General features: G+C 39.0%; 1 protein-coding gene across 3 annotated transcripts in view; it reads left to right on the forward strand.

The window, feature by feature from the left end:
• Positions 1 to 24,425, forward strand: part of MAGI3 (membrane associated guanylate kinase, WW and PDZ domain containing 3) — a 250,064-nt gene that overhangs the window by 158,187 nt on the left and 67,452 nt on the right. For all 3 annotated transcript variants that reach the window (XM_086717871.1, XM_086717872.1, XM_086717874.1), the window contains exons 3-6: positions 3,012 to 3,131; positions 9,881 to 10,090; positions 17,045 to 17,219; positions 20,823 to 20,902. In XM_086717871.1, the coding sequence (XP_086573997.1) occupies positions 3,012 to 3,131; positions 9,881 to 10,090; positions 17,045 to 17,219; positions 20,823 to 20,902 (585 nt within the window). The remainder of the gene's footprint in view (positions 1 to 3,011; positions 3,132 to 9,880; positions 10,091 to 17,044; positions 17,220 to 20,822; positions 20,903 to 24,425) is intronic.

The raw sequence follows: 24,425 nt of genomic DNA on the forward strand, positions 1-24,425 counted from the left end.
ATGAAAGCCTAGACTCCTGAAATTGTACAAAATCACATCCTCCACCTTAAATTACTGAAAGCAAACCATAGATCCAGTCTAGATTTCAGAAATGAGGCAGGAGGCTGCCCCATCTCTTGATGGAAGGAGGTACAAAATATTGTGGCCACGTTTTTCATCTATCACAGATCACTATAAATTTTAAATTTAATCATTAAATTTATTTTCCAATGTTAACTTTTACTTTATATGGAGCTAAGAGCTATTAGCTTTTTGGGGAATCTAATGATGTAGTTTAGTCAATATATATGAAAAAACAAATTTGACAAAAAAATATTTAACAAGAAAGAAAGTTATGTTTTCCAGATTTTGTATCCTCTGTGACATAAAGCAGATAAAGAAATGCTCATTTTTATAAGAAGTTGGGTAAGGATGAGGGGCGAAATTTGTTGAATACAGTTTTTGTTGCTTACAGTGTTGGCTTAATTGTTATTTTCTGAGATTGTTACCATTAATGATTTATTAACATCTTTATGGAGTTTTTCATGTTATAGAATGTAATGCAACTAAAAAGTAAGAGCAATTAATAATTTCCCGTGAATTATAATAATAGCATATTTCTAGACACTGCTAATTATATTTGTGTAAAATTTCATGTAATTTACTTGACAACTGTCTATATTGAGTACCTACCATGATTCTTTCACTGTGCTAAGACTTGGGGCTATTACTTTGAACCACTTAGATGTGATTCCTTCATGTTCCATACCCCAGGAAGGTTTCTTGAAGAAACTTTTTTTTTTAATGTTTATTTTTGAGAGAGAGGGAGAGAGAGAGAGAGCGCGCGCACACACACATGGGGAATGGGAGGGTAGGGGCAGAGAGAGAGGGAGCAGAGGATCCAAAGCAGGCTCTGCACTGACAGTGATATGGGCCTTGAACCCACAAACCGTGAGGTCATGACCTGAGCTGAAGTCAGTGGTTTAACTGACTGAGCAACCCAGGCGCCCCACTAAAGAAACTTTCTTTTTTTTTTTTTTTTTTTTTTTCAACGTTTATTTTTTTTTTTTTTGGGACAGAGAGAGACAGAGCATGAACGGGGGAGGGGCAGAGAGAGAGGGAGACACAGAATCGGAAACAGGCTCCAGGCTCTGAGCCATCAGCCCAGAGCCCGATGCGGGGCTCGAACTCACGGACCGCGAGATCATGACCTGGCTGAAGTCGGACGCTTAACCGACTGCGCCACCCAGGCGCCCCTAAAGAAACTTTCTAAGCCAGGAATTAGCTGAGGTAAGAGTGGGAAAGGGAAGAGGAAGTCTTCCAGAGAAAAGAATGGCTTGGACAAAGGCCTTATGGAGGTGAGCAAATGCAAGAAACATTAAAAGAACTGGGGAAAAAAAAACCCTCTTATGTTTAAAGCCTGGAATATGAAAGGAGTGAGGCAATACAGAACCTGGAAAGGTAGAGTGTGGACTTGAGTGCTAAAGATCATGGGAAACCTTTGATTGATTTAGAGGATTTTTGCCCAGATGATTGTTTTAGAGAAGTCACTGGCTACAGTCTGGGTAAGGAGAGTAGCCAGGGAGAGCAAGGGTTGAACCTAGGAGACCATAGATAGTGATATGAATTAGGTCAGTGTGAGAATGAATTAAAGTATATAAATCCTAGAGATATTCAGGAGATGGAATCAACCGGATTTGTTGACTAGATGTGGAATAGAGAGAAGAACCTAAGATGGCGGACTTGCCAGTTTCTGGCTTGGAGCGCCATTAATGAATAGGGAGCAGAAGTGGAGGAAGAGGTTTGGGAAGGCATTCTTACACAGGATTTGCCACAATATCCTAACTCTGTTTCCTGGCTAAATACTTAGATCTCTTTTTTGTATTCTCTACTGTTTGAAATAATTTTTCTAGTATCTAGAACTGATAATAAATTTTCAATTTAATTCATATTCAGTAAAATTCAGTCAAAGGTAGCAGTGCTGCCATAACTTGAATTTATACTTTTGATCTGAAATATTTTGCTTTAGCATGAATTCTTTAATAGACAGAAATTTAGTATTGTATTGCCATAGTATATTTCATTAAACAGTGTATTTCTGAAGTGTTTGAAATGACTTAATAATGGCTAAGGTGTAATATGTGAATACCTATCTTAAGCCTTTTATTCATTAATCTAAAATAATTTCATAATTAAAATTTGTCCAAGTTTTTAAACTAGAGTTTATTAAAAGAACCTTTAAAAATTGTGTCTCTCTTTTTATTGTCCTTCATGACGCTAGGAAGTAGAAGGTTAGCTTACATGTATTCCAGGGAAGAAACAAATGTAGCTTGATGAAAATGAAGTCTGTATACACCTGAGACTAATAATGTATGTCAACTTTACTTCAATTAAAAACAAAAAAGAATACCATGTCCCTCAAAATATGAAATATGAATCTGTCATTGATAGATTTATCTTTCCTTCAGATGTTAAGTAGTGATAATTGAAGTAAAAGAATTAACTGTTGGGGGCACCTGTGTGGCTCAGTTGGTTAAGCATCCAACTCTTGGTTTAGGCTCAGTCATGATCTCACAGTTTGTGAGATCAAGCCCTCCTTTGGGCTCTGTGCTAAGGGCACAGAGCCTGCTTGGGATTCTCTTTCTCCCTCTCTCTCTCTGCCCTTCCCCTGAGCTCACTTGCGCGCACGCTCTCTCTCTCTCCGAAAATAAATAAACTTAAAAAAAAAAAAGAATTGTGTCTTAGAAAGTTAAGCTTCCTTTGACACTAAAACTTTTTTTAGTCTTTGTGGTTCAAATTTCATAGCTATCTGTAGATTTTGTTAAAGTGTATTTAGTCATTCTACATTATTTTCCTACTCTCACCAAAAAATGTTAAATCTAAAATTTTCTGATCGTCATTCTAGAAGGTACCATATATTCAGTAGTGTGTTTCTCCCATGTGTTCTCTATAGACTGTATTTTCTATTCTCAATATTTTGTAAGTTTAAAAGCAGTTTACAACCTATTTTTTTTTCTTGTTTTTTTCCTTAGGCACTACAAGGGCCCCCAGGGATGGGGAAGTACCAGGGGTGGACTATAATTTCATTTCTGTTGAACAGTTCAAAGCACTGGAAGAGAGTGGCGCATTATTAGAAAGTGGAACGTATGATGGTATGTCCCCAAATACTGACAATGGCAGCAACCAAGAAAACTATCTGAATTATTAGAAAACTGACTAGAATTATTTCAAAGGGAATTTGATCAGTAAAATACCATTTTTGTAAAAAAAAAATTTCTGTTGGTCTTTGGGAAATTTTTCTTTTGGTCAGGCTCTTTGTCATTTGCTGACTAAAATGGGATTAAATAATAAGCAGAAGCATTCCATCATATTATGAAGCTGATTGTGAAGAATGTACTGAAATCATTCAAACTGGCCAGTTTGCATATTTCATAGAAATTCATATTCATCGTGTGAACTCAACATGTGTTTGTTGATTGCTCTCTGTTTGTGGTTGGGAATCCAAATACTGTGCACTCTAAAAAGTCTACAGCTTGGCTCTCTTGGAGAAGAGAGAAAATAGATTGGGGGGGAAAGAACAAAAATAGAATAATTGATTTTCTTTTCTTATCTCTTCTCTACCCACTTGATTCTAGGAAGCAGAGACTTAAGATCAGTTTCAGTTTTTAAATGAGGCCACGTTCCGTCCTTTGTTCCCCCTTAACCTCTGCTCTCCCCTGGCAAGCTTGTCCGCTCCATGGTTTCCCGTACTCCCTCATCATTGCTTCATCAAGCTGTCATGGTTGCCTTTTTCACAAGCTCGATGAAGGCAGCATCATGTCTTTCTTATTCAGAAGTATCCTTGGTGTCTAGAAATGGTGTTCAATAAACACTGACCTTGAGTTCAGCGTATCCAAACATGCATTCGTGTGTATCCAAAAGAGTAATTCGTAATTTCTCTCTTTAGCTGCACCCTGGGCTCAAAACAGTGGAGTCGTCATTTGCTTCCTCCTCTCTCTCCTATTCCCACGTGTCTGCTACCAAATCTAGCCATTTCTTTGTCTGTAGCAGCTTTTCCAGTGCCTTTCTTTTCACTCTCACACTTCCTTGTGGGCCTTGGACTGGCTTGCGTCTGGGCTACTATGGTTCATGTCATTTGTACACCTTCTTCCCTCCGTGCTCCCCACCTGCCCATTGCTGTCGTGCTAGCCTTCCTCCGGCACAGCTCTGCTTGTGAATCCTCTTCGGAGTCTTCTGTGATTTGCTTTTGCCTGCTTAGTTTGCTGCAGCTACGGGTTCTGAGCTTAGCTCCCACAACTCATTCATTCATTCGTTCATTCATTCATTCAGCAACCCATTTTTTTTTAATTTTAAGTTTATTTGATTATTTTGAGAAAGCACTAGCAGAGGAGGCAGAGAGAGACAGAATCCCAGGCAGGCTCCTTGTTGTCAGCGCAGAGCCCAGTGCAGGGCTCGATCCCATGAACCATGAGATCGTGACTTGAGCTGAAATCAAGAGTCGGAGGCTTAACTGACTTGAGCCACCCAGGCACCCCTCAGCAACCCATTTATTAAGTACCAACTATATGCCAAGCAGTGTAAAAGGGAATAGTGACACTGTAGTGAACAATATTGAAATGATACTCCCTTAATAAATCCCATATCTAAATACGAAGTTAGTAAAACAAACAAAATCAAACATCAGAAGGAGATGTTATGAAGGAAACAAAAACAAGAGATTTTTTTTTAATTTTTTTTTTTAACGTTTTATTTATTTTTGAGACAGGGAGAGACAGAGCATGAACAGGGGAGGGTCAGAGAGAGGGAGACACAGAATCTGAAACAGGTTCCAGGCTCTGAGCTGTCAGCACAGAGCCCGACGTGGGGCTCGAACTCACGGACCGCGAGATCATGACCTGAGCCGAAGTCGGCCGCTTAACCGACTGAGCCACCCAGGCGCCCCAAAAAACAAGAGATTTAAAGAAAATAGTAAGAATATCAAAGATAAGGTGGCCTGTGAAGGCTTCTGAGAGGAAGTGACCACTGCCGTTTTATATTTTTATGCAAATAGCCTGTTCTCATTCACCTCCCTCTTAGTGGCAACCAGACTGATGTGTTTAATATGTATGCTTTTGTTTGTATGCATTCTTGCAAAATGTGTATTGTGCACCTCGTGTGCATGCATTTATTATTTGCATGCATTTACTCTTTATTATTCTAGATCTCATTCAGTTTTTAACGGTTTTCAGTTGTTTCTATGTTTTCTGGGTTCACCCATGTTGCTAATTCATTGCTGTCTTCACCACCGCACAGTACTCCAGGTTGTGAATCCACGGCATTTTACTTAACCCCTCTCCCCAGTGATTGACTTCCAGATTGCTTCCAATCTCCCCCGCCACCACGGATAAAGCTGTGACACCCTTTTTCCTAGACCTGTGTGAGTGTGTCTGTGGCATACGTACCCAGGGGCAGAACTGTGGGGTTTTAAGGGCTGTCTGTACTCGCTCTGGTAAAGGGGTTGCGGTAGCTCTGCCCCTGCATCGCCGGTCGGTTCCTGCAGCAGCATCAGTAAGGACTCCACTTCCTCACCATCCGGCTTCAGAATTTTGCCAGTCTGATGGTTGTGGAAGTGCTATCTCCTTTAAATTCAAGTTTCTCTGGTAGTCAGAGAGTTTGAGCGTCTCTTCATATGCCTATTAGTAATTGCCTTTTCGTTTGTTTTTTTCAAGTGAGATCTCCGTTTGCAGACATTTCTTAGATATTTAGATATTTATTTAGAAATTAATTCCTTATTGGTTATAGAGGTTTTCTCGCATTCTGGCACCTGATAAGCTTGTCCTGTGTTGCTTCATTAAACAGAAATCCTTAATTTTTTTTTTTATTTTTTTTAACGTTTATTTATTTTTGAGACAGAGAGAGACAGAGCATGAACGGGGGAGGGTCAGAGGGAGAGGGAGACACAGAATCTGAAACAGGCTCCAGGCTCTGAGCGGTCAGCACAGAGCCCGACGCGGGGCTTGAACTCACAGACTGCGAGATCATGACCTGAGCCAAAGTCAGGTCGCTTTTTAGAGAATGGAAGAGGGGCAGAAGGAGAGAGAACCCCAAGCAGGCTCCCTGCTGATAGCGCAGAGCCTATTGTGGGGCTCAGACCCAAGAACCGTGAGATCGTGAGCTGAACTGAAATCAACAGTCGGATGCTTAACTCACTGTGCCACCCAGTCTTCCAGAAATCCTTAATTTTTATGTATGAGATTTATCCCTGTTTCTCTTAGGATTTGTGCTTTAGAAGTTTTAAGAATTCCTCTGGGGACGCCTGGGTGACTCAGTCAGTTGAGGTTCCAACTCTTTTGATCTTGGCTCAGGTCATGATCATGAGCTCGAGCTCTGTATCAGCTTCTGTGCGGACGGCACAGAGCCTGCTTGGGATTCTCCCTCTCTTTCCCTGTCTCTGCCCCTCCCCTGTGCTTGCTCACACGTGCATTCTCTCTCTCTCAAAATAAAGAAACATGAAAAAAAAAAGAAGTCCTTCTCTGCCCTTACATCACAAAGACATTCTCCTTTATTTCCCTCTGTTAAGTATAACAACATGGGATCTGGCAGTGTGGCATATTACATATTACTAATTGCTGTGTGCTGAATTCAAAGGAAATGCAAATTGAAATGCTCCATTTCACACCCATCAGATTGACAAAAATCTTAAAGTCTGATAATTGTGGGAAGTGGAAACTCCCATATACTGCTGGCAAGAGTATAAAATGATATAATCCCCTATTGGGGAGCATCTTGGTAATAGCTGGTAAATTTGAAGATGCACTTAACTCTGAACCCAGCAGTTCCCTCTTTAGATGCCTGCACTAGAGAAATCCTTACCTCTGTGCATATGTAGTCACATGCCGGAATGGTCATTACAGCATTAATTTGAAACAGTGAGAGAATGGAAGCAACTGTGTTTGAGTAGGGGAGTTAATGAGATGCGCTTTAATTTTTCATGAAAATGGACTATTATACAGCAGTTAAATAGACTTGAATCTACATGTATGAACAGGAATAAGTCCTAGAAATATAATTGTATAAAAAGAAAGATGCAAAAGAATACATACAGTATACCATTTATTTTTAAAAAGATACGAAATGTGATAAAAACCTTTATGAAGCTTTTACAGAAACATTGGTATCTATATATTATGTGTGCATGTACATGCATCCTAGTTGTACATAGTGTGCAGGGGAATAACACATACCAACTTCAGGACAGCTCAAGGAGAGCACGGGAAGGACTGAGACAGGAAGTTAGGGCTTTAATTGAATATGTGACCATATATGCAAGTCCTTAAAGAGGGATAAAAGGGAGACCTGAAAGGCAAGTTAAGTAAATAAGGATGCTTCTAATACACTTGTCTGTGTTTTTGTGTGTATTTAAAATACTTAATAGTTGATAATTCCATTTGAAAAATTTTAAAAAACCTTCAGAAAAGAAAAAAGACGGGGGGCGGAAACCTTCCAAAACAGCTTCAAAAAGCTGAAAACCTTTCTCTGATAATAACTATAGTAGGATTCACAAATATAGTAGTCATTTTTACGCCTTGCTGTATCTGAAATCTTGCTATTTACCAACCACTCAAGAAAAATAGATCTAATTTCCTTATGAGCAACACTAGTTTTCTTTTTTAATCTAAGTCCAATAATCATGTTTAAATAAGGCAACTGCCAGAATTTATTATGAAGTCCTAAAATCTTCATGATCATGGGTAGCAATCTCAATATCGCAAATTTGTCTGATTTCACCCAGGAAGACAGTTAAACTTCCTTGGGTGGGGTAGTAATTACTAAGTCTACACAGTAACATGTGTGTCTAGCATTTTTACTACAACTACCGTCCTTAGAGAAGTGGACTTTTGATTTTTGCCACGGCATGTCCAAATTCCTGGGCAGCGTGATTGGGGGACACAGTGCAGGAGAAATTGAAATCCTGGGGCATCCTCCTTCTCCTCCACCAGACTTCTCTTTGGGATGTTTCTGTGCCCTCTGCCCCAGAGAAGCGTGAGCTGGCCTCTTCGTTGAGTCTTTGCTTTATTACTCGTGGCCCAGAAAGTTCGCAGAGACCTCCTCTGAGCCTTTTAATATGAATCTTTGCATCCATCTACATGATAGGAATAACACCATTTCAAACATGGATTTGGAAGCAAGGGAGTTATTGAGTGGGAGAGATAAGAGATAGTTGATAAGTGTTTCGGTTTGATTTCATTGTTTTGTCTTGAATATTTTAATGACAATTACCACTCTAAGTCAGATTTCCAAAGAATTTATCTTAATGCTTTCTCCTCAAGGCACACACTACTGAAGGTGAACTTATTTGTAGATTTGCCTCGGTTTTATGGTGAACAACCTATGCTTTTTTCATCTGGGACAAATAATTCATTATATACCCCATTCATTTACTTTATGTGATGAGTGTCATAATTGCCTGCTTAAAGAACGCCTGGCTGGCTCAGTTGGTTAAGTGTCCAACTTCAACTCAGGTCATGATCTCACGGTTTGTGGGCTTGAGCCCTGCATCGGGTTCTGTGCTGACAGCTCAGAGCCTGGAGCCTGCTTTGAATTCTGTGTCTCCCCCTCTCTCTGCCCCTCCCATGCTCATGCTTTGTCTCTCTCTGTCTCCCAATAATAAATAAACATTCTTAAAAAACTAAAAAAAAATAATAATTGCCTGCTTAAGAGCCCAGGAATTTGATTAGAAGATGTGATTTTTAAAATATATATAGTGAGTATTTTATTCCCTAACCATATTTATCTTCCTAGAGCATTGGCATGGTGGCTGATAAAAGGTCAAAACTAGCAGGAGCCACAAACTATTCATGTAGTTAGACCTTTTGAGTGGTTTTCCATTGTATTTGCCCGCCTACTGGGAATTGCATGACAAATTAAGATACTCAATTGTTTTCATTCTACTCTGGAACATTTATTTTTACTGCAAAAATTCCTGATCCTCAAGACTTAGAATATTAAAGTATTTCTTTCTTTCCTGAGAGTAAGCCAATATTGAATTATGCTAATAATGTCTCTGTTCAATAAATTGTCAAATAAAATAATATAATTAGAATGCTCAGAGAACCTAAAAATTACTTTTACATAAACAGCCTACATTTCAACACACACTGGTTAGTTCTCAGCTTTATCCTTTACCCACATATTTCCTCGTTTTACCAAAATAGTTCATTATGTTGCACATCAGAACAAAATTATTTGAGTTAGTTTTCTCTTCCTTTACTCCCACTTCTTATGCCAATTAGTCTTACACAAGAGCATTGAGGCATTTAAATTCACAAACGAGGCCCTAATTTAGATCCCATGCAAAGCCAGCCCTGTAGGAATAAATAAACTATGTACATGAAGTCAACTTCCTATCCTTAGTACAAACAGTATTAAAAAGTTAGATAATGTTAGGGGTGCCTGGGTGGCTCAGTCGGTTAAGTGTCTGACTTGGGCTCAGGTCAAAATCTCGTGGTTCGTGAGTTCGGGTCTCATGTCAGGTTCTGTGCTGACAGCTCAGAGCCTGGCGCCTGTTTCAGATTCTATGTCTCCCTCTTCCTCTGCCCCTCCTTTGCTCGTTCTCTCTCTCTCTCTCTCTCTCTCTCTCTCTCTGTCTCTCACTGTCTCAAAAATAACATTAAAATTTTTTTTCTTTAAGTTAGATAATGTTAGAAAATACATGGTAAAGGGCTCTTGAAAAATTAGGTCTTTCTGTTCTTTCTCCCTCCTCCACTCCTAAGAAGAAGTGTTTTGGCTTCCTTTTGGCCAATGGTGATCAATTAGAAGCCTCAGTATGAGATATCAGGGCAGAGACATACGCTGGGTCATATAGTTCTGACTCTCAATTCAACATCAGTTCTTTCAGCTGCTATTACTTTGTCCATTTCAGGAAACTTCTATGGAACTCCCAAACCTCCAGCAGAACCCAGCCCTTTCCAGCCAGATCCAGTTGATCAGGTCCTCTTTGATAATGAGTTTGACACAGAATCCCAAAGAAAGCGAACCACATCTGTCAGCAAGATGGAGAGAATGGACAGCTCTCTTCCTGAAGAGGAAGAAGATGAGGACAAGGAAGCTATTAACGGCAGCGGAAATGCGGGTTTGTAAATAGATGAGTCACTTCTAACTGATCTTCCGTATTGACTTTAACGTGACACTGAATTAGAAGTAGTAAAATCTATCGGAAAGTCTGTGTAGAGCAGGTGATGCAATTCTAATTTTTTTCTAAAAGGTTGTGTATGGAACCATCTGGCAGCCATCTAATAGGCTGAAGTGAGTTGTACCAAGTGGAAGTTTGGATAAGTCAATAATAAGCTGTCATTACTAATAACATGATATGCCATTACCCTGCGACTCGAAATATTTGAGGCTCCAAGATATGGGAATCCTGTTGGCGTGAGTCCTACTTTATAGGATAAAAACAAAATGTAGTTTTAAGACTCAGCCTTCAACTAAAAATGCAGGGGATCAGAAACATGCCAGTAAAAATTACCTGAAAGATTTGTTAGCAATATGTTGAATTTAAATTCTTAATCACCCAAAGAAAATTTCCAAACCTGACTCTCTTATTTTTCATTAAATGCAAAACCAACAGATATTTAGTGGTGGAGAATCTTTTGAGCACCCCTAACTAATGTGGTTGCTTAGGAGATTCTTACCCTGCTAATTGAGAGTAGAAGTGGGAAGCCACAGAATTACAGCAGAACTAATTTTAGTGCTATTTATTATAATATTTTTATTCAAAACACTAGAATATGAGCTTCATAAGGGCTGGAAGGTTTGCATGCATCATTGTTGTATCCCTTGCACCATGAACCGTGCCTGGCACAAAGTAGGAACTAAAAAAGTATTTTATTGATACCCAGTAAATGAATGAATTTGATCACATCCCCAAATTTGCAGAACCCATTACCATATTATTTTCCCAAAGCCTCTGATGTTTTTACTCATCATCCACTAAAATTTGCTGCATATATTGTATTGACTGTCTTAATATATTCATTTGTGTCCTCCAGAGTGTGAGTTCTGTTTTATTGTCCTAACATCTCATGTAGTTATGCCACATAATATGTTTGACATTAATGACCCCAGTATATTTGGGTGTAGAGACTGAAAACAGGTCTAAAAAGGTTTAGGTGAATTCATGTCTAATTCTTTAGCGGATGTTAAGGGAACTCATCATACTCTTAAGGGGAGCATTGCTCTCCCACAAAATTAAGTCTGTTAACATTTTTAAATGTTTGAGACTGGGATTAGAGACCATGAACCTGTCCCAATATAGGAACTTCTGTGTTCTTTTTTTTTTTTTTTCTTTTTTTTTTTAATTTTTTTTTTTCAACGTTTATTTATTTTTGGGACAGAGAGAGACAGAGCATGAACGGGGGAGGGGCAGAGAGAGAGGGAGACACAGAATCGGAAACACGCTCCAGGCTCCGAGCCATCAGCCCAGAGCCCGACGCGGGGCTCGAACTCACGGACCGCGAGATCGTGACCTGGCTGAAGTCGGACGCTTAACCGACTGCGCCACCCAGGCGCCCCGGAACTTCTGTGTTCTTAATTTGAGGGGGAGAAATGTTCTGTTTTTACTCCTTTACGTTTATTTATTTTTTGAGAGACACAGAGAGACAGAGCACAAGTTGGGGAGGGGCGGAGAGAGAAGGAGACACAGAGGGGCGGAGAGAGAAGGAGACAGAATCCGAAGCAGGCTCCGGGCTCTGAGCTGTCAGCACAGAGCCCGATGAGGGGCTCGAACTCACAAATCGTGAGATCGTGACCTGAGCCGAAGTCGAACACTTAACTGACTGAGCCACCCAGGCGCCCCCTGTTTTTACTTCTAATGAAGAGCCTTTTGGTGACCACTGCAGTTCCTCTAGAGAGAAGCCTGTCTGTAACCTTCATCGTTTTATGCTTGTCATGGAAGCCAGTTGTTAAACCAGATGTTACTAACTTTTTGATGGTAATGTTTGGGGCGCTTGGGTGGCTCAGTCAATTAAGTGTCTGACTTTGGCTCAGGTTATGATCTCATGGTCTGTGGGTTCGAGCCCCGCAGCAGGCTCTGTGCTGACAGCTCAGTCTGGAGCCTGCTTCGGATTCTGTGTCTCCCTCTCTCCGACCCTCCCCGCTCATGCTCTCTCTCTCCTTCAAAAATAAATAAACATTAAAAAAAAAAATTTTTTTTTTCAATAGTAAATAAAGGGAGTATATCCAAGAGTGGGAGGCAGTTGTATACTATCACTTGCATGTAGATACCATAGGACACTTCCCCTGGATTATACACTTCTTTGTAAGAGAAAATATTCAGAATATTTTAATGAAAAAACAATAAAAGTCATGACGAAAAAGCCTTGGTCTTTTCTGAATTAATACTAACCGTAGTTGTTCACTTACTGAAAGTTGCAGAAATGTGCATTTGTGTGTTGCAATTGGGAACTAGAACTCCTGCTTTAAAAAATTGACAATTTGAGGGGAGGTAAGTAGGGAGAGACTAGGTAAAGATTTATTTGTGTATATACCAATATGTACATTATTTTGTTTAACTTATTTTAAAGTTTATTTATTTACTTAGCACAAATGGGGAAGGGGCATAGAGAGAGGGAGAGAATCCCAAGCAGGCGCTGCAGTGTCAATGCAGAGCGCAACATGGGGCTCGATCTTGTGAACCGCGTGAGATCCTGATCTGAAATCAAGAGTCAGACGTTCAACCGACTGAGCCACCCAGGCGCCCCCCCCAACAATGTTGTATATTATTATTATTATTTTTTTTTTTAATTTTTTTTTCAACGTTTATTTATTTTTGGGACAGAGAGAGACAGAGCATGAACAGGGGAGGGGCAGAGAGAGAGGGAGACACAGAATCGGAAACAGGCTCCAGGCTCCGAGCCATCAGCCCAGAGCCCGACGCGGGGCTCGAACTCACAGACCGTGAGATCGTGACCTGGCTGAAGTCGGACGCTTAACCGACTGCGCCACCCAGGCGCCCCTGTATATTATTTTATATATTGCTGAAGAATTAATGTAAGAATGCTGATATACCCATGTAGGATGACATATGTTATGTAATAATGCTAACATTTTTTTTCTAAGGTGTTTACTATATGAACAGTATTTTCAAGTCATTGGCTATTAAGCAAACTCCTTTCCACAGTCACTTTGAACCATAATCAGAAAAGTATTAGAGATCATATATTTGCTTTTGCTTTTCTGCAAAATACTTCTATCCCAGGAATGTAACTCTCTTTCAGATTGATTTCCACATTGAGTGAGTTTTAATTTCTGTCACTTTTTTTTTTTTTTTTTTTTTTTTTTTTGCCTGGAGAATGAATCCTGTGTTTTATTAAAACTATGCATTCAACAAATATTTATTGAGCACCTGCTAGGCTAAGTGCTAGGCATTTTTCTAACAGCTAGAAATAAAATACCGAACAAAACAGACAAAAGCCCCTGTCTTTATGAACTTTGCCTTCTAGTGGGAAGAGACAGAATTATCCAACATAGATGAATAGCATATATTAGAGAGTGCTAAAGAGAAAAAAGCAGAGGGGGAAAAGGATAAAAGATAGTGGTGACCAAAGTTTGTGGTTTTAAATAGAGCGGCAGAAAAGATCTCACTGAGAAGAGGACTTTGAAAGAAGTGGGGGTGTAAGCTCAAAATATCCAGGAGAAAAACATCCCAGCCAGAGGGAATTCTTAATACAAATGCCCTGAGGTGGGAGTATACCTGGAATATTCCGACAAAGGCAAGAAGACCAATATAGTTGGATACAGTGTGGACAGTGCATTATATGTGTTGGATGCGAGTGATGGAAGGGAATAAAATAATAAGCAATGAAGTCAGTCAGATAATGGTTGGGGGATGTGGAAACGTGTATTACATACGATCTTATAGGTCGTTGGAAGAATTTGGCTTTTTTAAAAAAAGAATTTGCTTTTTATTTTGAGATGAGAAACCACTTAGGGATTTGAGTAGAAGCATAACTGGATAAAACAGATTTTAATAAACTGATTCTTGCTTCACATTGAAAATAGGCAGTAGGATGATGCGTCTGGGTGGCTCAGTTGCTTAAGTGTCTGACTTTTGATTTTGGCCCAGGTCATGATCTCACGGTTGTGAGAGCGAGCCCTGCGTCAGACTCCACACTGAGCAGGGAGCCTTCTTGGGATTCACTCTCTCCCACTCCCTCTGCCCCTCCCCTGCTCTCACCCTCTAAAGAAATGAAATAAAATAGAATTAAATTAAATTAAAAAAAACAGGCAGTAGGAGGGCATGGGCATGAACAGCGATGCTAGTTAAGAGGTTGTAATTTAAGTGAGAAATATTGGTTTGGACCTGATTAAAGCGTGACAGGTAGGAAGTGGCCTGAGCCACTTACAAATGAGTAACATTTGCCGACAGACTGGATATGAGGCCCAAGAGAACAAAGATCATTTCATGGGTTTTAGATTAAATATCTGGAAGAATGGAGTTGCATTTATTGAGATGAGGTAGATTTAAAGAGGAGTCAGTTTGGGTTGGCAAAGGGTGTTAGGGGATCACACTGGGGTATTTGAGCTTGAGATGCTCACTAGACAGCCAGATGGAAATGTCATGTTTGAGCTTGGATTTAAAGGTCTATGGCTGGTCTGAAGATGCATGTGTGGACATCATCAGCATACGGCGTGTAGAGCTGTCATTGCAGAGTAATGACACTGAATGAGATCCACAAGAGAGTAAGTATAGAAAGAGAAGAGAAAAGGTCCAAAGACTGAACCCTGAGAAGGCCTCTAATACATGGAGCTCGGGGAGACTGAGAAAAGCCAGTGAGATAGAAAGCGCACCAGGAGGGTAGAGTGTCCTGGAAGCCAGGGAAAGAGAATGATAAACTCTCAGATGCCACTGATAGCTCACATAAGATGGTTACTGAGAATTGATCATTGGATTTAGCTGTGTGCAGGAAACAAAGTCATCCAAATGAGATTAGGGATAAGGGAGAAGTAATGGTAGATTTAAGGAGAAGGAAGGTATGAAATGGTTATCTGGGAGAGTGGCAGAGTGAATGGACTAAAATTTCCTGTGATTATCATACATCGTTAAATGCCCTCTTGAGCTTAGTGGTCATAAATCAAAAGTGAACTAGTTAGTGTTGCCTGTATTCAGCTACATGTGCTGCTGTAGAGCAGGGGGAAAGATGTAAGCAGAGTTATTATTGTTCAGCTGGGCATGTATGATGAAGTAAGTTTGAGGCAAAAGAATCAGTAGTAGTGTTTGTTTGCAAGGGAGCGATTATCATGCTTGATCATGGAATTTCAGTTACATGAGTAGGGCAATAAAGATACGACGAGGGACCGTGAAAGGTAGTAGGTAGTATTAATGGATTATAGAACTCGTTTGGATAAAGGACAGTTGGAGTAGAAGTACTATATGTAATGATACCTAAAGGCTCTTCTAAGATTCTTGATTCCAAGGCATTGCCTGCAGTTTGGAGTTGTTACCTCATAAGTCTAGAAATGAGGTTTAAGTGCATGAATTGTGAATTCCCTAGACAGTAACCAAATTTTATTCTTACTTACGTTATGGACTCTGGGACTCTAAAAGGACTTTAATATTACCAACAGAATTACATTTAGCAATAGGAAGTCTGTTGAGTGTAATTAAAAAAAAACTAGTATTATTTTAAAGACCTGTGTTAAATGTGTATGAGACAGATTGGTATAGCTGTTAAGAGCATGAACCACTTAGATTTGAAACCCAACTTTGTTTTTGTTTTTGTTTTTGCAGTTTGTCAAATACTCTTTTTTTTTTCAATATATGAAATTTAATGTCAAATTGGTTTCCATGCAACACCCAGTGCTCATCCCAAAAGGTGCCCTCCTCAATACCCATCACCCACCCTCTCCTCCCTCCCACCCCCCATCAACCCTCAGTTTGTTCTCAGTTTTTAAGAGTCTCTTATGCTTTGTTTTTTTTTGTTTTTTTTTCAATATATGAAATTTATTGTCACATTGGTTTCCATACAACACCCAGTGCTCATCCCAAAAGGTGCCCTCCTCAATACCCATCACCCACCCTGCCCTCCCTCCCACCCCCCATCAACCCTCAGTTTGTTCTCAGTTTTTAACAGTCTCTTATGCTTTTTTTTTTTTTTTTTTTTTGAGTCTCTTATGCTTTGGCTCTCTCCCACTCTAACCTCTTTTTTTTTTTTTTCCTTCCCCTCCCCCATGGGTTTCTGTTAAGTTTCTCAGGATCCCCATAAGAGTGAAAACATGGTATCTGTCTTTCTCTGTATGGCTTATTTCACTTAGCATCACACTCTCCAGTTCCATCCACGTTGCTACAAAGGGCCATGTTTCATTCTTTCTCATTACCACGTAGTACTCCATTGTGTATATAAACCGCAATTTCTTTCCCCATTCATCAGTTGATGGACATTTAGGCTCTTTCCATAATTTGGCTATTGTTGAGAGTGCTGCTGTAAACATTGGGGTTCAAGTGCCCCTATGCATCAGCACTCCTGTATCCCTTGGGTAAATTCCTAGCAGTGCTATTGCTGTGAAACCCAACTTTGCTATCATTAGCTGCTTGACCTTGACTGAAACCTCACTGTGCCTTAGTGTCCTCATCTATAATCTGTAAAACAGAATAGGAGGGATAAATAGTATAATAAATATAATTAATATTGATAAATTATTAGAATTAGTAAATAATAAACAGGGTTGCTGTGAAGATTATGAGTTAAACTAGAGCCTGGAATTATAAAAGGACAGCATAAGAGCCACTGCAGCTGCTGTCGCTGGTAGTACTGTGACAGATATGTATTCACTATGTACTGAATTGATTCCAGTGTTATTTTTTGCTTCTTTCCCAGACGACATCAGAGATGCTATCCTGGGTTAATGTCACTTAGCAAATGAAAAAAATTTAGTATGTTTGTCACTTCAAAAATTTTACAGCCGAACATGGACATATTATACAAGGAAATTTGCAGTGAATGTTTGGTATTTTGTCAGAAGTGCAGAGAGCTGTCTGAAGAGAATGTAACTTTACTTACTTTGCACACTGTTCTGTTTTGAATGGCAGAAAACAGAGAGAGGCATTCTGAGTCCTCTGATTGGATGAAGACTGTCCCGAGTTATAACCAAACAAATAGCTCCATGGACTTCAGAAATTATATGATGAGAGATGAGAACCTGGAACCACTGCCCAAAAACTGGGAAATGGCCTACACCGACACGGGGATGATCTACTTCATTGAGTAAGCAAATGTCTGTATCTCTTCTAACACGCCCCGTCACGGTGAGGCTTGTCTTAACATTTTTAAATTCTCATTTCACAAGGCTTCCATTTCTTTTATATTTCTTTAAAAAGATTGGGGCGCCTGGGTGGTTCAGCCAGTTGAGCATCTGACTTCAGCTCAGATCATGATCTCCCGGTTTGTGAGTTCAGGCCCCCTATTGGGCTCTGTGCTGACAGCTCGGAGCCTGGAGCCTGCTTCAGATTCTGTGTCTCCTTCTCTGTCTGCCCCTCCCAACTCCTGCTCTGTCTCTCTCAAAAATAAATGAACATTAAAAATATATATTTTTTTTCATACAAGTAACAGTTGATCCTAAATCTGATGATTTCCCTGGATGCTATTTCATTTTTATTTGACTTGGATAAAGGAATAGTGTATTTGACTTCTGGTTTTTTAAAAACAAGAGGATTAAAAACAGGTTTGTCATGAATAATGAAAAATGTAGGAATGAAGAGTATTTTGCCTGGCTGTTTTTTTAAACTTTTGGTAGATTGGCTAACTTAACTTAATGAGCATTTCAAGAATTACCATCATCTGGAGGGAGGACATATTTATTATCTGAGCTTAATATTTTCAGTTCTAGATGCATTCAAGCAGTGTAGTTGAATAATATAGGTGGGAACCATCATTGATCCTCAGACTAATTGGTACAATATAAATTGATAAAACCTAATTTATGAGAAAGCACTATTAATATAAAATATATTTATAGAGATATAGAACCACATGTATTTGATCAACCTAAAATTTTATATGGTTTAGACCAGAGAATAATATAATAAATGATTTTTATATCATCAGTATGAATAAATGATTTTTTGGAAGTTTCATTGTGAAGCATTTTTATGTTCTAACGCAGCTGTCATTCTCATCTTTAAAATAATTTGCCCAGAGGTAGAATATGAATGCAGTGAAGTTATAGAGTATAACAGTTAAGTAACAGTTAAAATATTGAGGGCTGGATACTGCAGTCAAGGAACATGTACTTAAAAATGAATTAGGAGTGGGAGACTTGAATCTGTTTCTTCATTTGGTCCCAAATTCCACATCCTTCCCATAGAATGAGCATCTTGCTTTACCAAGGAGATTTTAGTATTTAAAACATGTAGATTTTGTGTGTATTGTATTGTTTTTACCATATATGGTACATTATTACTTACATTATACACTTACATAAACGTTAATGACAAGGATTATGCAGAATAGAAAAAATCAGGTATATTCTTCTCTGTGGATAATTTAAGGGGTTTCTCAAGGGTAATTTAAACTTTGGACTTTCATTATGATTTTAGAAATAAATCCCCAAGTAAGTTGTAGAGTCATTAGAAGAGGCTAGATTATCTTTAGAAGCAGCGTATGAGACCTTGAATCTGACAGTACTTTATCCTGCAAATGGGGATAAAGTAGTAGATTACAGAGAGGGGAGGGAATTTATAAAAGAAATGCCTTTATGGTTGAATATTATTAAAATACATTAAAGACCTAAATATAAGACCTGAAACTATAAAACTCCTAGAAGACACAGGGGCAAGGTTTCATGGCATTGACTTTGGCAAGGACCTCTTGGATATGACACAAAAACTGCAGACAACAAAAGCAGAAGTAGACGAATGGGACTTCATCAAACTTAAAAACTATGCAGCAAAGGGAAGCAATCAACGAGTGAAAAAGCAACCTGCAGGATACGAGAAAATATTTGCAAACCATATATCTGATTAAGGGTTCATAACCGCAAGATAGCCAAATATTATTTGCTGCTACACAAAGCTCTTTTGTTTGCTATAGCTAATGTATTTGATCTGTCTTACTGCTGCTATTAAATCATGCATCTGTAAGAAAAGAATATTAATCTAGGTCTGTAGCTTTTAGCTGTCATGTTTTAGGGATAGCTCCTACAGGCATTTCTTTGCCTTGGGAAATACTGGGTAAAGTCCTAGGAGATAGCCTACATTTGCTAACTTAGCAATAAACATTTGGGGTCCTTGGAACCAAAGTGTTAAGCTTTTCTCAAGTAACAGTTGTGAATTTGGTCTAGCAAGATACATGCATGATTTTTTTTTCCCTAACAATCTACATGCTGCTAAGCCTCTTTAGAGTCCTGATCCTTTTCATGTTGCTAAAATCTATTTAACTGGCTTGAGTGTGGAGAAACCATCTCTGACAGAATGCGTAACAGTCTTTCTAGAAACAACCCCAGTTTCTCTGGTTCGATTATCCGTTATTCAGCACACCCAAGTGTTTCTACCACAGTCTACCAGCTGCTGTCATACCTGGCAATGTGTAAGAAGGGGTTGCACACAGCCCTGGTTAGCTCAGGAGTTAGGAAAGGCATAGAAGATATGATTAATTCCCTGAAACCGTTGGCTTAATTTCCTAAGAGTAATTAACATACAGATTAGGGAGTTTATCTCATTATAAAGACATCAAGGAATGATATTCTCATACTACTTTGATTATAACTTCAATTTACATTTTGTTGTCTTCCCGTATAATTTCCTCCAGTTATTTCTTTCTTTAATATCCGCCTATTTCAGATGTTTAAACTATAACACTGTTTGTCTACGCAGCAGTGCGATGGTTTGGGTTTAGAATTAGTATCTGCTGAATGGTGGCATTGCTCTTGGAAAGCGTCTGTGGCCTGCTTTCTAAAAAGGAATGTGTGTGAGGGATAGATGGAGGGAGTCTTTTGGTTCCTGCTTTCTTTTCTGTATTCAGCGTATGATCCATACCGATGAAAACTTTGTTTTGTAGAGTAGAGTTTAACTAACTATACCCATCATTTTTTTTTTTCCCAACGTTTATTTATTTTTGGGACAGAGACAGACAGAGCATGAACGGGGGAGGGGCAGAGAGAGAGAGAGACACAGAATCGGAAACAGGCTCCAGACTCTGAGCCATCAGCCCAGAGCCTGACACGGGGCTCAAACTCACGGACCGCGAGATCGTGACCTGGCTGAAGTCAGACGCTTAACCGACTGTGCCACCCAGGCGCCCCTATACCCATCATTTTTACTTGCATGTCGCAGAAAGACGCTTGGAAACTTTTTATTTTGTTAAACTCTTATTTTAAAGAGCCCTTTTGAGGGCAGCGAATCTGTCTGTTCATCACTATCTTCCCAGCTCTCAGCACAATGCCCACACATCACAGGTACTCAAGAAATACGGTGTTTTTTTGAAGGGAGGGAGGGAGGAATTCAGCCAGCACCAAACAAGGGTTTTAGTGCAGCTTTTTCGACTGGATAATGCACAGGATGGGGCTATGTCCCCACCCTTTGAAACATTTCTGACTGCTTAAATAAGCATCTGGTAGCCTGTACTTGGAATTTCACCCCTTCCCTACAGTCGTCTTTCTCAAATTAGTACCTCTGGCATTACCTTCCCTTTATGGCAATTTCAAAGTAGCAGACTGAGAAAGTAGGATTATCGAATCCGAAGTGTACGAACAGAGCCTGGCAGAGATAAATGTGCAAACATCATACCTTTTAGTCACTTTTGATCTTTGCTTTTGAAATACTTTTCTCCCTCTTTATCTTACTGTTTCTAACTGAAATCTTTATTCTGCAGCCACAATACCAAGACAACCACCTGGTTGGATCCTCGTCTTTGTAAGAAAGCCAAAGCCCCTGAAGACTGTGAAGATGGAGGTAGAGATTCAGAAATCTTTTATACTGTACTTATCCTCTTAATCCCACGTTGTTCTTCTTGCTTAGTGACTTTTCCAAAACCCTAAAAACCGTAATGTGCAGAAGCACATAACCAATGGGTGGATATTGTACTCAGCTGACCCTGATAATTATGTCATTGCATCTAATTTTATGAGAGACTTTATTTCTCTCTTTTTGAGGATTATACAATGAAATCTTTTTTGAAAGTCTTAAAAAAAATACATTGCCCTTTGTTTTACATTTGTTTTAAAGACAAATTTTAAAATTTCTAAACAAGTATTTTCATAAGTTAGATACATTCTCCACCACAGGGTAGCTTCATCATGGCTGTTGAACCTTCAAAAATATATTTAATTTAGTATCACTAGGACAGATATGCTATTATTTATGGCTACTCTTTCACTCAGTTCTTTATATATTTTTTTTAATGTTTATTTTTTTGAGAGCGAGCCTGAGCAGGGGAGGGGCAGAGAGAGGGAGACACAGAATCAGAAGCAGGTTCCAGTCTCCAAGCTGTCAGCACAGAGCCTGATGTGGGGCTCGAACTTAGGAAACCTGAGCTGAAGTCAGATGCTTAACCGACTGAGCCACCCACGTGCCTCGGCTAATCTTTCATTTAGACTGTCAGTAGAAACTCAATGAAAATCTCTAATGTACCCCAACCTGCCATTCCTGCCCACACACAATTTTTACTGCTTAGTAGAAAAATTTCTCTAAGAATTCTTAGATAATAATACTTGCCTGTCTTATGTGTAATACACAGTGTCTAATAGTCTAGTCTTATACATAAATATAGAATTTACCCCAACCAAAATTGTTTGCTATCCCTTCTTGAATATAGAGTGAGGATGAATAAAATTTGCATTCATTTTGTATCACTGCATCAGAAATTATTTACCTTGGTTAAAAAAATAAAGGTGCCTTTATTACCTAAAAGGTAATTACCTTTATTACCTAAAAGGTACCTATTATTACCTTGGTTAAAAAAATAAAGGTGCTATGGGGTGCCTGGGCGGCTCAGTCAGTTAAGCATCTGACTTGGGCTCAGGTCATGATCTCATGGCTCATGGGTTCGAGCCCCGTGTTAGGCTCTGTGCTGACAGCTCAGAGCCTGGAACCTGTTTCAGATTCTGTGTCTCTCTCTTCTCTCTGCCCCTCCCCTGCTCATGCTCTATCTCTCTCTCCTTCAAAAATAAATAAACATTAAAAAAAAGATGAATGGCTAAGAATGAGGTTCAGATAGTCCTCCTATAGATTGAACTCCAATCTATTAAAAAAAAAAAAGTTACACATTTCATTCAGCATGATTGCAATATTAAAAGTTTTTCTAGGAACAACCAATTGGAAAATGGAATTATTTTAAAATTGTTTGCAATGATATAAAGAAAAATTACCTTGGAGCAAATCTACTAAAGATGTACAAACCTACTGAAAGACGCACGAGATAAACTGAAAACTACAAAACATCCCTGCAAGAACTTAATGAAGACTTAAATAATTAAAGAGATACACTGTGTTCATAGATTGAATGACACAGTATTGTTAATGATGTTCGTTTTCCCTAAATTGGTATCTAGATTCCATACAATCCCAATAAAAATCCTGTAAGTCTGTCTTAAAGAAATTGACAGGCCAGTTCTAAAATACATATAGAAATACAAGGCCCCAGTTAGCCAAATAGTCTTAAAAAGGGCAGAGGTAAGGGACGTAGGCAACCAGATTTGAAGAGTTAGTGTAAAGCTCAATAATCAAGGCCGTGTGGTATTGACACAGGATAGACAAGCAGACCATTGGAACACAGCAGAGCATCCAGAAATAGATGCACAATATGTGATCACTTAAACTGCATCCCAGGTGCCAATCAATTCAATATAAGAGGAGGATCTTTATCAAGTGGTGCTGGGAAAACTGCGTACTCATGAGGAAAAATGAACGTCAACTGTACCTGACTCCATACACAAAAATCACTTTCAGATGAATCAAAGACCCAATCATAAAAGCTAGAACCATGAAGCTTTTAGAGGAAAATTTAGGAGAATATTTTCATAACTTTGGGATTAGCAAAGATTTCTTATACAGACCACAAAAAACATGAGCCATAAAAGAAGAACTTGAGGGACACATGGGTGGCTCAGTCAGTTAAATGTCCAGCTCTTGATCTCAACTCAGGTTTTGATTGTAGCGTCATGAGTTCAGGCCCTGTGTTGGGCTTCATGCTGGGTATGGTGCCTACTTAAAAAAAGACAAAAGGTAAAACTTGATAAGTAGGACTTAATAAAAATTTTAAATTTTTATTCATCAAAAGACACCATTAAGAAAATGAATAGTCAAAGCCCCAGGTTTTGCAATATGTATCTGACAAAGGAATTGTATCCTGAATCTATAAAGAACAGTTATAACTCATTAATAAGACAAAAACCCAAAATTAAAAATGAGCAAAATACTTATTTTTTTTAATTATTTAAAAAAAATTTTTTTGATAGAGCACAAATGGGGGGGGGGCAGAGAGAGAGGAGATACAGAATCCAAAGCAGGCTCCAGGGTCTGAGCTGTCAGAGCCCGACATGGGGCTCAAACCCACAAACCACGAAATCATGGACCTCATCCGAAGTCCAAATGCTTAACCAACTGAGCCACCCAGGAACCCTTAAAATGAGCAAAATGTTTAAGTAGGCACTTCATCAAAGAAGATACACAAATGTCCAATAACCACTAGAAAATATACTTAACATCATTAGTCATTAGGGAGATGCAAATTAAAACCACAGTGATATACCACTTTATCCACTAGAATGAGTATAATCAGAAAAAAACAGATAATAACAAACATTGGTGAGGATGAGAAGAAATGGTAACCCTTATAAGGTGCTGGGCAGATGTAAAATGGTACAACTGCTTTGGAAAGCAGTTTGGCAGTTTCTTAAAATATTAAATATAAATTTACCGTATCTCCTCACAATTCCACTTCTAGGTACCTACCCAAAAGGAATGAAAACATATGCCCACAAAGACTTGCCTGTAAATATTCAGAGAAGCATTATTCATAAAAGCCCAAAAGAGGAAACAATTCACATGTCCATCAGCCAATGAATGGATAGATAAAATCTGGTGTAATCATGTAATAGAATACTATTCGGCAATAAAAAGGAATGGAATCATATACATACTACAACATGAGCAAACCTCAAAGTGTTATTCTGTGCGACAGAAACTAGATACAAAAGGCCAACTACTGCATGATTCCATTTATATGAAATGTCTGGAATAAGCAAAGCTATAGAGGCAGAAAGTAGATTACTGGTGGTTGCCCAGCAGTGAGGATGGGAATAGAGATTAAGGGATTAAGAGATTAAGAGTATGAGGGATCTTTTTTTTCCCTCCTTTTAAATGTTTATTTTGAGAGAGTGAGTGAGCGGGGGAGGGGCAGAGGAAGAGAGAAAGAATCCCAAGCAGCCTCCACACTGTCAGCACAGAGCCTGACACGGGGCTCAATCTCGTGAAC

Source organism: Puma concolor, chromosome C1, assembly GCF_028749965.1.
Source record: "Puma concolor isolate L17-30 chromosome C1, mPumCon1.1.hap2, whole genome shotgun sequence".
NCBI classification, from domain to species: domain Eukaryota; kingdom Metazoa; phylum Chordata; class Mammalia; order Carnivora; family Felidae; genus Puma; species Puma concolor.